The following is a 10,971-nucleotide window of genomic DNA, read 5'->3' as shown; positions in this document are numbered from 1 at the left end:
TTCAAAATCCAAGTTATTGTTCTGTTGTGACTATTTTACATAAATATTATTGGGGTACAAAGGTTTTCATCTTTGGATTCCTTTGCATTAATGCTGGGGATCCCAGAAAATATTTGCTTAGAAGGGTTTATGTCTAGGAGTGTGGTGGAGCCTGTGAGGACCAGCTTGTACGAGTCAGCTGTTAAATCTCCAGTAATTCTGTGAGCCGGATGTTGAACACAGCCATTATTAAAATCAAATTAAACTAATTACATATGTAAGACATATAAATTACATAAAACACAAAGGTAATAAACACTCAAAGCATATCACTTCCTAATTACACCCTGCTGTTATCTCTGCTTTTGTCTAGATAGGATTTGATGGTGCCTAATGTAGTGGGGATGCTACAATGCGTCCATCTCTCTCCTAACCCCATGTCCAGTGATGGCACCATCAGTAACTTGAAATCAACTCCGGAAGAAATATTTCCATCATGGAAATGGTCAGATGTCACACTTCCTGGGACTTATTGCTAAATATTGGCTAGCATATTCTAGTTCTGCCATTTGATACAAACCACACACATATACACACACACACACACACACTATATATATATATATATATATGTATATATATATACATATTATATGTGAATACATTGGTACATGTGTACCCATATTCCAACACAATCCCTTCCCTCCACACATACCCCAAAGTGGTATATATATATGTAAATATATATACACACACATACACACACACGTATATATATATGCATACATTGGTATATGTGTACCTATATTCCAACACAACCCCTCTACACACACCCCAAAGTGGTATATATATGTATATATATATAAAATATGTGTGTATACATACATACATACATACATATATAAACACATACACACACATACACACACACACACACACACCCCAAAGTGGTCAAGCATGGTGGCATACTCCTTTAATCTCAGCACTTAGGAGGGGAGGCAAAGACAAGCAGAAATTTACAGGTTGAAGACCAATCTGGTCCCCAACCAGAGGATATCTGAGTTCAAGGCCAGCCTGGTCTACAGAGTGAGTTCCAGGACAGCCAGGGCTACATAGAGAAACCCTGTCTCGAAAAAAACCAACCAAACAAAAAACCAAAACAACAACAACAACGAAATCTTTATTTATAAAGTCTCATTGAAAGTAACAATGGCAAACTCACTCTATTTTAATATAAATAACATCTTATGACAAATTCTTCTTAAGGCAAAAAGCAAAACCACAAAAACGCCAAAAGAATGACATGTTTTGCAGCTTTGTAAATCTCTCTACTGTCTGTCATGTGAAGGACAGCTGGATCTGCCTATCTGCTTCTGCATCCCATCTGTCACAATGTGTTGTTTTGGTTGACGGAGCTAAAGAATCCTGGCCTCACAGAGATATACTTCCTCTTTCATAACTGTGGGTGTACTGCCTGGATGCTGTGCTCAGAACATCCCCATGGCTTCTTAAAGGTGGGGCTGCAGTGTAGAGCTGAGGTACGTGAGGGCTGGGTCTGGGTCACTAACTCGCCCTGGTGTCCTGTACGTTGAAATGGGCCTTTTTCCATGCATGGGTCCGAATGTATGTCTGGTCCCCAGGGAGATTCCAGCTCACTGAATTATGGAGATTTCCTGCACCGTTAACACATTTCATAATGTTACAAAGCTCTTGATAGCGTCTCTGTTGCCCTGATGGTGTTTGGGGCGCTGACTGGCTCACAGCGGTAGATACAGGTTGTACAAAACACTAATTTTCACTTAATTTTGAATTCTATTATTGGTGAGAGAGCCTGCGGATTCCATTTTTTGAGTGGCAAGCTTACTTTGTTCTTTATTTTGAGATGCGGTTCTGTTACGTTGCCCAGGCTGACCTTAAATGCTTGGCTCAGGTCTGTTTCCAGCCCTTACTTCTCTTTTGAGAAAACATCTATCAGATGCTCCCACTGTAGAGTCCTGGCTCACCTGCCAGGTGCCTTTGAGATACAGCAATGTTCCAAGAAGCACAAGTACTTTATCTCAAAGCTCTATCCTTTCCTGGGACATCCCACCCCCTTTTGCCCAGTGGGAGTCCTGTGTCCATGGTTGAGGTTTGGTACAAGCCTGCTTCATCAGATATCTTCTAAGGGAAATAGCTACTTGATTACATTGTGAGTTCAAGATGGCGAAGCACACAGTGCTGAGGCCCACAGTGCTACCAACATCTGTACCAATCTCATTGCAGGGTAAAGGACACTCTTAAGAGGCTTATCAGGATCTTGGGTTCCTAAAGATTCCGGGGACTCCAGGCTTTTGTGAAGCAGTACTCTGGAGCTGGCATCTACGGCACACTTGGTTCCAAGCTGTGTTTACTCAGAACTGTGCCCTCAAGATTGCCCCCTTTTCAAAATGCCCCCCTTCTTCCTGCTTCTATGTATGTGCTTACCAGGACTGCAATGGATATATTCCCATGGAATCTGGGGCTTCTTTCCTGCAGAGGGCCTGGTCCCAGAGCTGTTATAAAATGTTCAGCCCAGTGACTTAAACTCCTGAGACCTGATTCCCTTGACAAGTGTACTCCCCTCTGCCTCTGGAGCTGTACCGAGCAAGGAAGGCTCTGTTCCCTTGTGTAAAGCCAACCCCTGAACCTGCCCCCTTCCCACATGTTTGAGGGCGGGGGTAGGGGAGCAGGGTGCTGAGATCTTTGCTGGCCATCACTGTGCTGGCTAGACCGGCTCTGTTGTGAGCTGAGCTTGCCTGGGCCTGTGGCCTTACTGTGGCAAGCCCCAGTTTCATGCTCTCTCTACTCAATGAGTCCTGCGGTAGGCAGCAGGAACTCATAGAGAGGCCTCAGACCGGAAAAGGCAGGAATGGCTCAGGTTGATTAGTGGGTCCCAAAAGGGCCTAGCTACAGATTCACCTGCCCTGTCATGAGACCCTGACCCACTTCTTGTCACCAGCATTTTTGGGCCACTGTCTCCTCACCTTGAGACCAACTCCCAGTCTTAACAGCATACAGACAGGACAGAACAGCACAGGAACAAGTGAGGTCTGGGTAGGAGTGGGTGTCAAGGGTTCTTCTGAGCAGACTCTGTGTCTTTGAGTTGCTGTAGTAGGGGTACTGGCTTTTAGGGCTGAGGTTAGGAGGGAAGCTGGGGCGGGTGGGGTGGGTGGACACTCATCTTACTGTTTAGGAACTGGAGATGGTCAGTCTTGGAGGGGTTGGGGCAGCAGGAACATGGTGAACTAGGAGTTGGGCAGGAGCAGACGAGAGCTTTCTTTCTCAGGGTTTGTTCCCACACAGAAAGGGAGCAGGCTTCAGTTTCCCCTTTAAGAAACTGGAAAAATGTCCAGTGTTCTGGAAAGATCCATTCTGACATCTCAGAGAGTCTCGCCTCAGAGATGATTCAGGGAAAGAGTGTCCCTTTCCCCCCACAGGGGCTTCCTGAGCCAGAGCGTACAAGGCAGGGGTGTGGTCGCTCCATTCCTCGGGCTCTGACACAGGTGGGAGGCACAAGGTGGAGGATGCAGAGGACAGGCTGGGGCTTGCGGTGGGCCTTCCTCACGTCTGCAGGCAGGCTAGCACTGTTCAGGATTCTCAAGGGTTACCATAGATATCAGAAATAGAAGCAGCCAGCAATCCCAGAAGACAAGGAGCAGCCCTGAGTAGGTTTTCTGGATGCTCGCAGAGTTGGGAGCCTGGTACTGACAAAGTCTGCTAAGTGGGAGCTACTTGGTCCTTGGAGACTCTGGAAACAGAGGTTGGCCACTTCACAGAGAAAGATCTGCCAGCCCAAGTGGATATTATACCCTAGGTACCGGATAGCCTCTGGGGGCTTAGACCTGCCCTCTTGACTAAGCAGGGACAAGGTTGTGTAGACTTCTTTGTGTGCACCTGGCCCTACATGAGGTCACCAATGAGCAGTCACTCATGGCTTTCAGGCATTTCCCAAGGGCTGAGAATGGCATACAGGCTAGAGTCACAGCAGAGGCCAGGGGCCTGAAGTATTCCACCCTTAGCCTAGGGGCCACAGCCTGAGGGTTAGCCTGGTCCTGTGTCTAGTATGAGGTAGAGCAGCCTGGTCAGGATAGTCCTGCAACAAGATCAGCCAAGTATCCTGCCAGCCCTGGTTCCCTGCCTATCCTGTTGCCTCCAGAACTGAAGGGCCTACATGGCTGAGGGGAGAGGGTGACACAGAGGGTAGACATAGCGAACAGGGCAGGGGTGGGCGGGTAGGAGGGGTCCTGGCTCCAGGTATAGCGGAGCCCCTGCCAGTAGCCAACCTCATGGTCCTCTGGGGCTACGCCTTGGCCTCAGGCAGCTGGCATGGTACTGTTGCCTAATTAGGCTCCACAATGCCAGTCTAGTGGAGCCCCACGCCTGGCCCGCGCTTCAGCAGGCGTGTTGAGGCACGGCTCAGCTCCCACTGCAACAGGAAGCTGACTCCCAGAGGGCGCTGGCTGAGATAGGAGCTAGAGCTGATGCTAGCCTCGTAGGCTGGTGACTGAGGGGCTGCAGCGGTCCATCAGCTTTAGGAGGACCCAGGAGACCCTATATCTGTGGGCGGATCTGGATCGGGGGCCAGAGGTGAGGAGTGCCAGAAAGAGGGAGGCTGAGGGTGAGCTCAGGGCTAGTGAACTGCCTGATGCCCAGTACCCACCCGGCTCTGAGCCTGGGACCTTTAGGAACCCTGGCAGACCAATCTCTGTTGATCAGGAGGCAGGTCAGGCTGGAGGGCCTGGAGTCTGGGCATGTGGAAGAGAGAAGACTCAGAGACCTGGAGGAACCAAGAGCTCTAAGGAAGGGCTAAGGTGGTGGTGGGAGCCTTCCCTGCATGGATTCCAGGGGCCTCCCTTTTCCTGCCTGTCTTCCTAGCCAGACAGAGCTTAGTTCTTGGTGTTAGAAGGGTCTAAGCTTGCTGATGTCCACCACAAGTCAGGTTGAGAAGCTCCATCCAGATGGCCAACTTCTTCCTTGTCCTGCCAATCTCTCTGTAGCTCCTAAAGGAAACAGAAGCCCTGGGAAGAGGTGTCCAGAAAGCCTCCAGAAGACATTGGTCCAGATAGTAGGTGTTGGATGAGTGGTGAGAGAGGAGGAGAGGTCCAGGCAGGGACAGAGCTGAGGCTGGGGGTTGGGTGCCAGGGCAGAACAAGGAGGTGTGCCTGAAAAATCAGGGGCTTGGAGCTCAGCCAAGCAGAGCTGCCCTGGGCAGATGGTTGCTGGGGAGAGCACAGGGGCCTCCATTCCGTGCACCACAGAGTGGGTGATGAAAGAGATGGAGACTCTGGACCTAGAGTGATGCTTCAGCGAGGGGCCAGAGCAGGGATGGAGGAGCAGGGATGAAGGATGCTCACACAGGCTCTTTAAGTCTTCCCAGGCCCCAGTGTGCCTAAAAGCTGGTGAGGAGCTTAGCACAGCCTTGGGCTACATGTTTGGAGGTGTCATGGGTACTTTGCCTTGCAAAGTTTGATCCCACGGGGCTGGCTGGTTTTTGTGAAGTGGCTCTCATTTTCTCTTGACTCTGATGGAGCCTTGCAAAGAGTCTTCACAACAGACAAGCATTCTGTACACTCTGGAGGAAGCTGGCAGCTGGGTCATGATACTCTGCCTCCACCTGCAGCTCACCGAAGGTGTGAGGCTCTGCGGAACCCCTTGGGCCCTTCTTGCTTCACCTCCTCAACCTTGGCTCCCCTGCTACCCAGATCAGCACTAGCCCTTCCAGTCTGTTTATCTAAAAGTTACTGTAGTGCTGGCTACAATCCAGCATCCTCCAGCAGGGGGAGCTGTGATGCATACTGCCTTCCCACAGTGCGGGTAGCTGGACAGAACTCCCCCCTCCCCCCACCCCAAAACACACATTGTCCTTTTGCTTTCTCTAGGTGTGTGATGATCTACAGGCTTAGACTTCATCTCAGCAAGGGACACTGGGGCCTCTGGGAGCAGTGGGACCTCACATCGGTCTCCTGCTGGTGACTAGACCCCTCTGCTAATCCAGGCTGTCTGCACCCAAATCCCAGGGAGTGCCCATCCCTCTAGGATGAATCCCCCGATGGACAGCTCCATTGGTCCCACTTCATTGCCTGAGGACCCCGGGCCGGATCTGGACAGCAGATGGCTTTTCCTGAGTGCCAACGTTTTGCCTGTGGGTGAGTGAGTAAAGCCTCATTCATGCCTGGTACTTTTCCTGCTGGGTGACCAGACCCAAGGGATGATGCGGATCCTGTTATGTCACCCGGGGAGGAGAGATTGCCAGCTTCCTCAAAATGGGGTGCTCCCTTTATCTGGGGAGCCAAGCACACAGTGCAAAGGCAGCTAATGTATGCTGTTCCTACACAAAAGCAAACTCTGGCTGGCTGGACACAATGAATTGTATGGCCTGCCTGGAACAGAGACTGCATTTGCTCCTGGGTGACAGCTGTCAGAACAGCACAGGTGTTCTACAGACATGGGGAGGCTTCCAGGTCAAGTGTCTGGTTCTGAAGGAGTGCAGAGATTCTCTGCTCCTGAGTTTCTGGCTTGCTGGGTGCTCTGTCAGAGACTGGGCCTGGGTCTGCCTCTGCCTGTGGGTGTGCATGTGCCCTGTGTTCCATATGTGTTCACACCACACACACCCTTTTGCCCATGGAGCCAACTATATAGCTTGTCAATTCTACATTCTCCAGATACGCCTGGACAGGCCTTCCTACCCGAGGGTGGGGATTTGTCTGCTCAGCTGTGCAAAGTCCCTGATGGGCTTTGGCCCTGAGTTCTGCTCTGTCTGGAATTGACACCAAGAAAGGGGGTGACTAGTTGGAGGAAGAGAGATCAGTGCAGTCACTCCAGACCTAAGAGCCCCCCAAGGCTCTGACTCCAGCCAGGGTTTCTAGATAAAGATGTGGGTAGATTCAGGGGCAACAGTCCCAGGAAGCATGACCCTGGTTTCTGAATCTCTTGTCCCCACCCTGTTCCTGTACTTACAATCCCCTTGTCACTGACTGCCCCACAGCCCCTCCCCATGCCTGGTTTGCAGATTTCTGGCTGGGTCTAGACTGAGTCTGCAGGCAGGGGCACCTAGTCTGGCCTGAAGGTCTTTTTGGAAGGTTTCCTGAAGCAACCCCATGGAACGATGGGAAGTTGCCAAGCTGCATGGGTAGGGCATGAATGGTACTTAGAATATTAGTGCATGTGGTTTGTTCTTAGTTTAACTAAAGTGGGTCTCAGTTATTTGGGCTAGCACTTGATGCCAGCTCAGCTTCCTCTGTGTGTGTGTGTGTGTGTGTGTGTGTGTGTGTGTGTGTGTGAGAGAGAGAGAGAGAGAGAGAGAGAGAGAGAGAGAGAGAGAGAGAGAGTGAGTGAGTTAACCAGTTGCACCAGCTTGGGGGACTGCACTGAGGCTGATCCTGGCCCATTGTGTTTTGGGTCCTGGCTTAGGTAGCTTGCACAACAGCCCAGCCATAGTCCCTATTATTGCTCTTTGCTACATCTTGGCCTCTTAGCTTTTGCAGCCCCCAGGGATTAGACCTCATTATCTGACAAGGCAGTAAGAACTCTAAGATGCTGAAGCTGGGGCCAGGGACAATGTAAGACCCAAGCTCAGGGGTGTGAACAGTGGGACAGTACTGGGTGCCCTTCATGGTCAACATTTCTCCCATCCAGTCTGTTCTATCCCACTTCTGGAGTATCTGTGGTAACAGGTTTCATTTTGAGCAATTCAATCCAATCCACAGGCTGAGGGGTTTGGGTGGAAGCCAGGTCAGATGCTGGAGTGTTGGGGTATGGTACCAGCTTCCCATGTTGTGAGACCCAGTGCATGGGTTCAGCCAGGAGTTCTGGGGCATCTGCTTCCTGTACCCCTTCTTCCTCCCATGTCACTGGGGTTGGGGTGAAAATCAGAACTTGGGGGTGATTGGTAAGAGAGACACCGAGGCACTCCTAGAAGGGATAAAGAGTTCCTGGATCACCTGCCTCAGAAACTGTCTTGGCAGTCAGCCGGATGCAATCCTGTAGCGTGAACCATAGAGGCTGGAGTGGCAGCTGACTTTATTTCTGGACTTCAAGCAAACATCTTTCTCTCCCACTGCAGACAGGGTTGAGATGGAAGACCTCAAGTGTCTATTATTCACCTGCCTGTGGCTAGCTTTGTAGCTCTTCAGTAGACAGATCCACTGAGGTCTGAGGTATGGGAGGGAGTATTTGGAGTGACCCCCAGTACCAAGGCAGTGATGTTGAGGGAGCTCCTGCTTCCACCTGGAGCCCCATCACAGGTGCTCATGAGCTCAGGTGCTGATGGAGCAGATGAGCCCACAGAGACAGTCTGTCCACTGCTACCTCAGCTGCACACAGTTAGGTTTCTACTTCATATGAGGAGAGAAAGCTCATTTGATTCAGAAAGGGAGCTGGCTTGTAAATGGTTGAAATTGGGATGCTTTTCAGGGATAGATAGATGGCGTGTGTGTATGTGTCCCAGGAATGTTCGCCAGCTCAATCCTGTCACCGGAAGGTGCCAGGGGAATGAGACCCTGGCTGTAGGGGACACAGGTCAGCTGGAGCATGTGTACATGTCCCTCTGTCTCCCTATTGTTAATTGAGCCTGGGCTGTGAGGCTAGGGTCAGGGAGAAGCATAAGTGTTTGCACACAGGATGTGTACCCCAGTGGTTGGGAGTGAGAGACAAGGGACGGAACCATGTGTCCCCAGGGGAATCTCCCACTTCAATGGATGCTCAGATCCTGGCTCCTCCCCACCCACATTGCTTTTCCACTGTTATATCAGTCTCTCATGTGCATGTGTGTGAGAGTGTATATGTGCGTGTGTATGTGTGTGTGTGTGTGCATGTGCGCGTGTGCTCACATGTGTATGCATATCCATGTGTGTGTGAGATGTGAATGTGTGTGTGTGTACATGGGTGCATGTGCATGTGTGTGTGCATGTGTGAGTGTGTGTTTGTGTGTGTGTGCATGTGACTGTGTTTGTGCACAAGTGCGCGTGTTTTTTTCTTTCCTGGCCATGAAAGCAAGTCTGGCTCAGAGGAGCTACTCTACAGAGTGCAATGTAAACTATGGAGAAGCCAATGAGATCCGCCACCACGGCCACCACGCTGCCACTGCCACTGCCACCAGGCTGCCACATCTCCCTTTGGTCTTTGGGAGCAGTTTCTGACTACGGCCTGGTGGAGTGTTATGGGTTCCTATTTAGTCCAACTGCGTTTTTTCAGTGTGAACTCATTCTGGTTTAGGACACAACCCTTTATTTATTTATTTATTTATTTATTTTCCATCTTGGAGCTTTCTTCTGGAGACTGATTCTGTGTGTTTTTCTGTGTTGTGTGTATGTGTTTGTGTGTGCGCATATGCGCATGTGTACGTGTGTGTGTGTGTGTGTGTGTGTGTGTGTGTGTGTGTGTAGACCAGAGATTGGCTTTGGTGTCAGATTAAAGAATCAGTTACTAGACAAATTTTCTATATTTTAATTTAATTTAATTTTTTATTATTTTTGTTGTGAGATAGAGTCTCACTGGGTTTCCCAGGCTGCCCTTAAAGGCTACCTGCAGCCCAACCAGGTCTTGAGGGCTGCACCCTTCTGTCTCAGTCTTCTGAGTCCCAGGACCCTGAGTTTTAAGGGCTGCCTCCTGCACCCATGGGTGGGACACTGCAGTTGTAGCCTAGTGTCTGGCACGTTTTGAAGTGAAGCCGCTGCCAGTGTGGCTGCAGGGGGGTTAGGGTGGAGCCGTGTAGCTTTTGCAGCTCGGAAGCTCTTTATTTCCAGGAGACTTCGGGTGCGAGGTAGCATTTGATGTCCTCCAGGCTCTTTGAAGCTTCTGTCTGCAGCTTCCTGAGCAACCAAGGGAGGGGCCTGCCTGTGTAAGTGCCAATAACTATAGGTGGGAGCCTGGCCCAGCCTGGAGCCTGTGGGCTGCCCAGTGCCTTTCCAGCATTAGCTCTGCCTGGTGCAGAGACAGTCTTCTCTCTCTCTCTCTCTCTCTCTCTCTCTCTCTCTCTCTCAATTACATCTGTCTGTCTGTCTAATCTATGTGTGTGTGTGAGCATGTAGCATGGATGTGGGGGGTGGGGGGGTCAGAGGGCAACTTTCAGGAGTCGGTTCTCTCCTTCCACCATGTAGATCCTCAAGCAGTCAAACACCTTTAGCCTCTCAACCATCTCGCTGGCCCCAGAATGTTTTCTAGAAGTGGATAGGATGCATGAATTCTCCTCTGGGAAATCTGTGACAAGAAAAGTGACCCAATAGGGGCTGCTCATAGGGCTCCCTAAGGTTGAAGGTGTGTATGAGACAGGATGATAAGAGGGAAACTCTCGGCCAGAGAGCCTGGAGATGCTGTGGGATCCTTCTAAGAAATGGAGGCTGGGATTCAGGGAAAGCTGCTGAGTGAGGATTGGCTGGCAGAGGAGACTCTAAGCCATTTAAGGAGCTGAGGCTCAGAGGCCAGTATGCCAGGAAGCCTAAGGCATCCTGACAAGGCTCCAACCCTGGGTGGACTTGAAGGGGTACCTGGCCAGATGAGTTGAGTATTAGCTTGCTGATGGAGACTTGCACTTTCAGAGTCTCTCCGTATGGCTGGACACAGGGTGCTCCTTTCTCTCAGGGCTTGTCCCTGGGCTGAGCTTGTCCTTGGGAAGAAGAAGAAGGATGCCCGGCATGCTAGATTGGCAGCTGTGGACAAGTACTGGTTCTGTCTTGTCTCCCCGTCTTTGGGCACTTGGCTGAGTGGATGCAAGAGACACCCTCCTCTCAGCACAGTTTCTCCTGGTGTTTACTCAGGACACTGGGCTGGCTTTAGAGAGAGGTGGGCATCTGCAGAGAGAGGGAGGTGTAGGCAGAGTGGTCAAGTTTAGCTAGAGAGTTTGGATCCAAGAGATTTCTGAGGAGGGCTTTCCTAGGAAGCCACCAGAAGGTATTGTGGGGAGTTCCTGGTGGGGAAGATGTAACTCTTTGGGCAGGGAAGGAGCAAGGGGGCATGAAGTCCTGCCTAGCCTACTTT

General features: G+C 50.6%; 1 protein-coding gene across 7 annotated transcripts in view; it reads left to right on the top strand.

Annotated features, from left to right (window-relative positions):
* Plch2 (phospholipase C eta 2) overlaps window positions 1-10,971 on the top strand; it is an 83,008-nt gene that overhangs the window by 3,629 nt on the left and 68,408 nt on the right. For 6 of the 7 annotated variants that reach the window (XR_004121233.1, XM_031379722.1, XM_031379718.1 and 3 more), the window contains exons 1-2: window positions 4,458-4,584; window positions 5,877-6,143. Coding sequence is in view for 6 of the 7 variants with exons in the window: in XM_031379722.1 (XP_031235582.1) it covers window positions 6,035-6,143 (109 nt within the window). In the remaining variant the exon portion in view is untranslated. Of the gene's footprint in view, window positions 1-4,457; window positions 4,585-5,876; window positions 6,144-10,971 lie in introns of those variants that run through there. The other variant, XM_031379719.1, reaches the window with a different exon arrangement.

Source organism: Mastomys coucha, unplaced genomic scaffold (assembly GCF_008632895.1).
Source record: "Mastomys coucha isolate ucsf_1 unplaced genomic scaffold, UCSF_Mcou_1 pScaffold18, whole genome shotgun sequence".
NCBI lineage: Eukaryota > Metazoa > Chordata > Mammalia > Rodentia > Muridae > Mastomys > Mastomys coucha.
The sequence above is the reverse complement of the archived record's forward strand: the minus strand, read 5'-3'. Positions and strand labels throughout refer to the sequence as shown.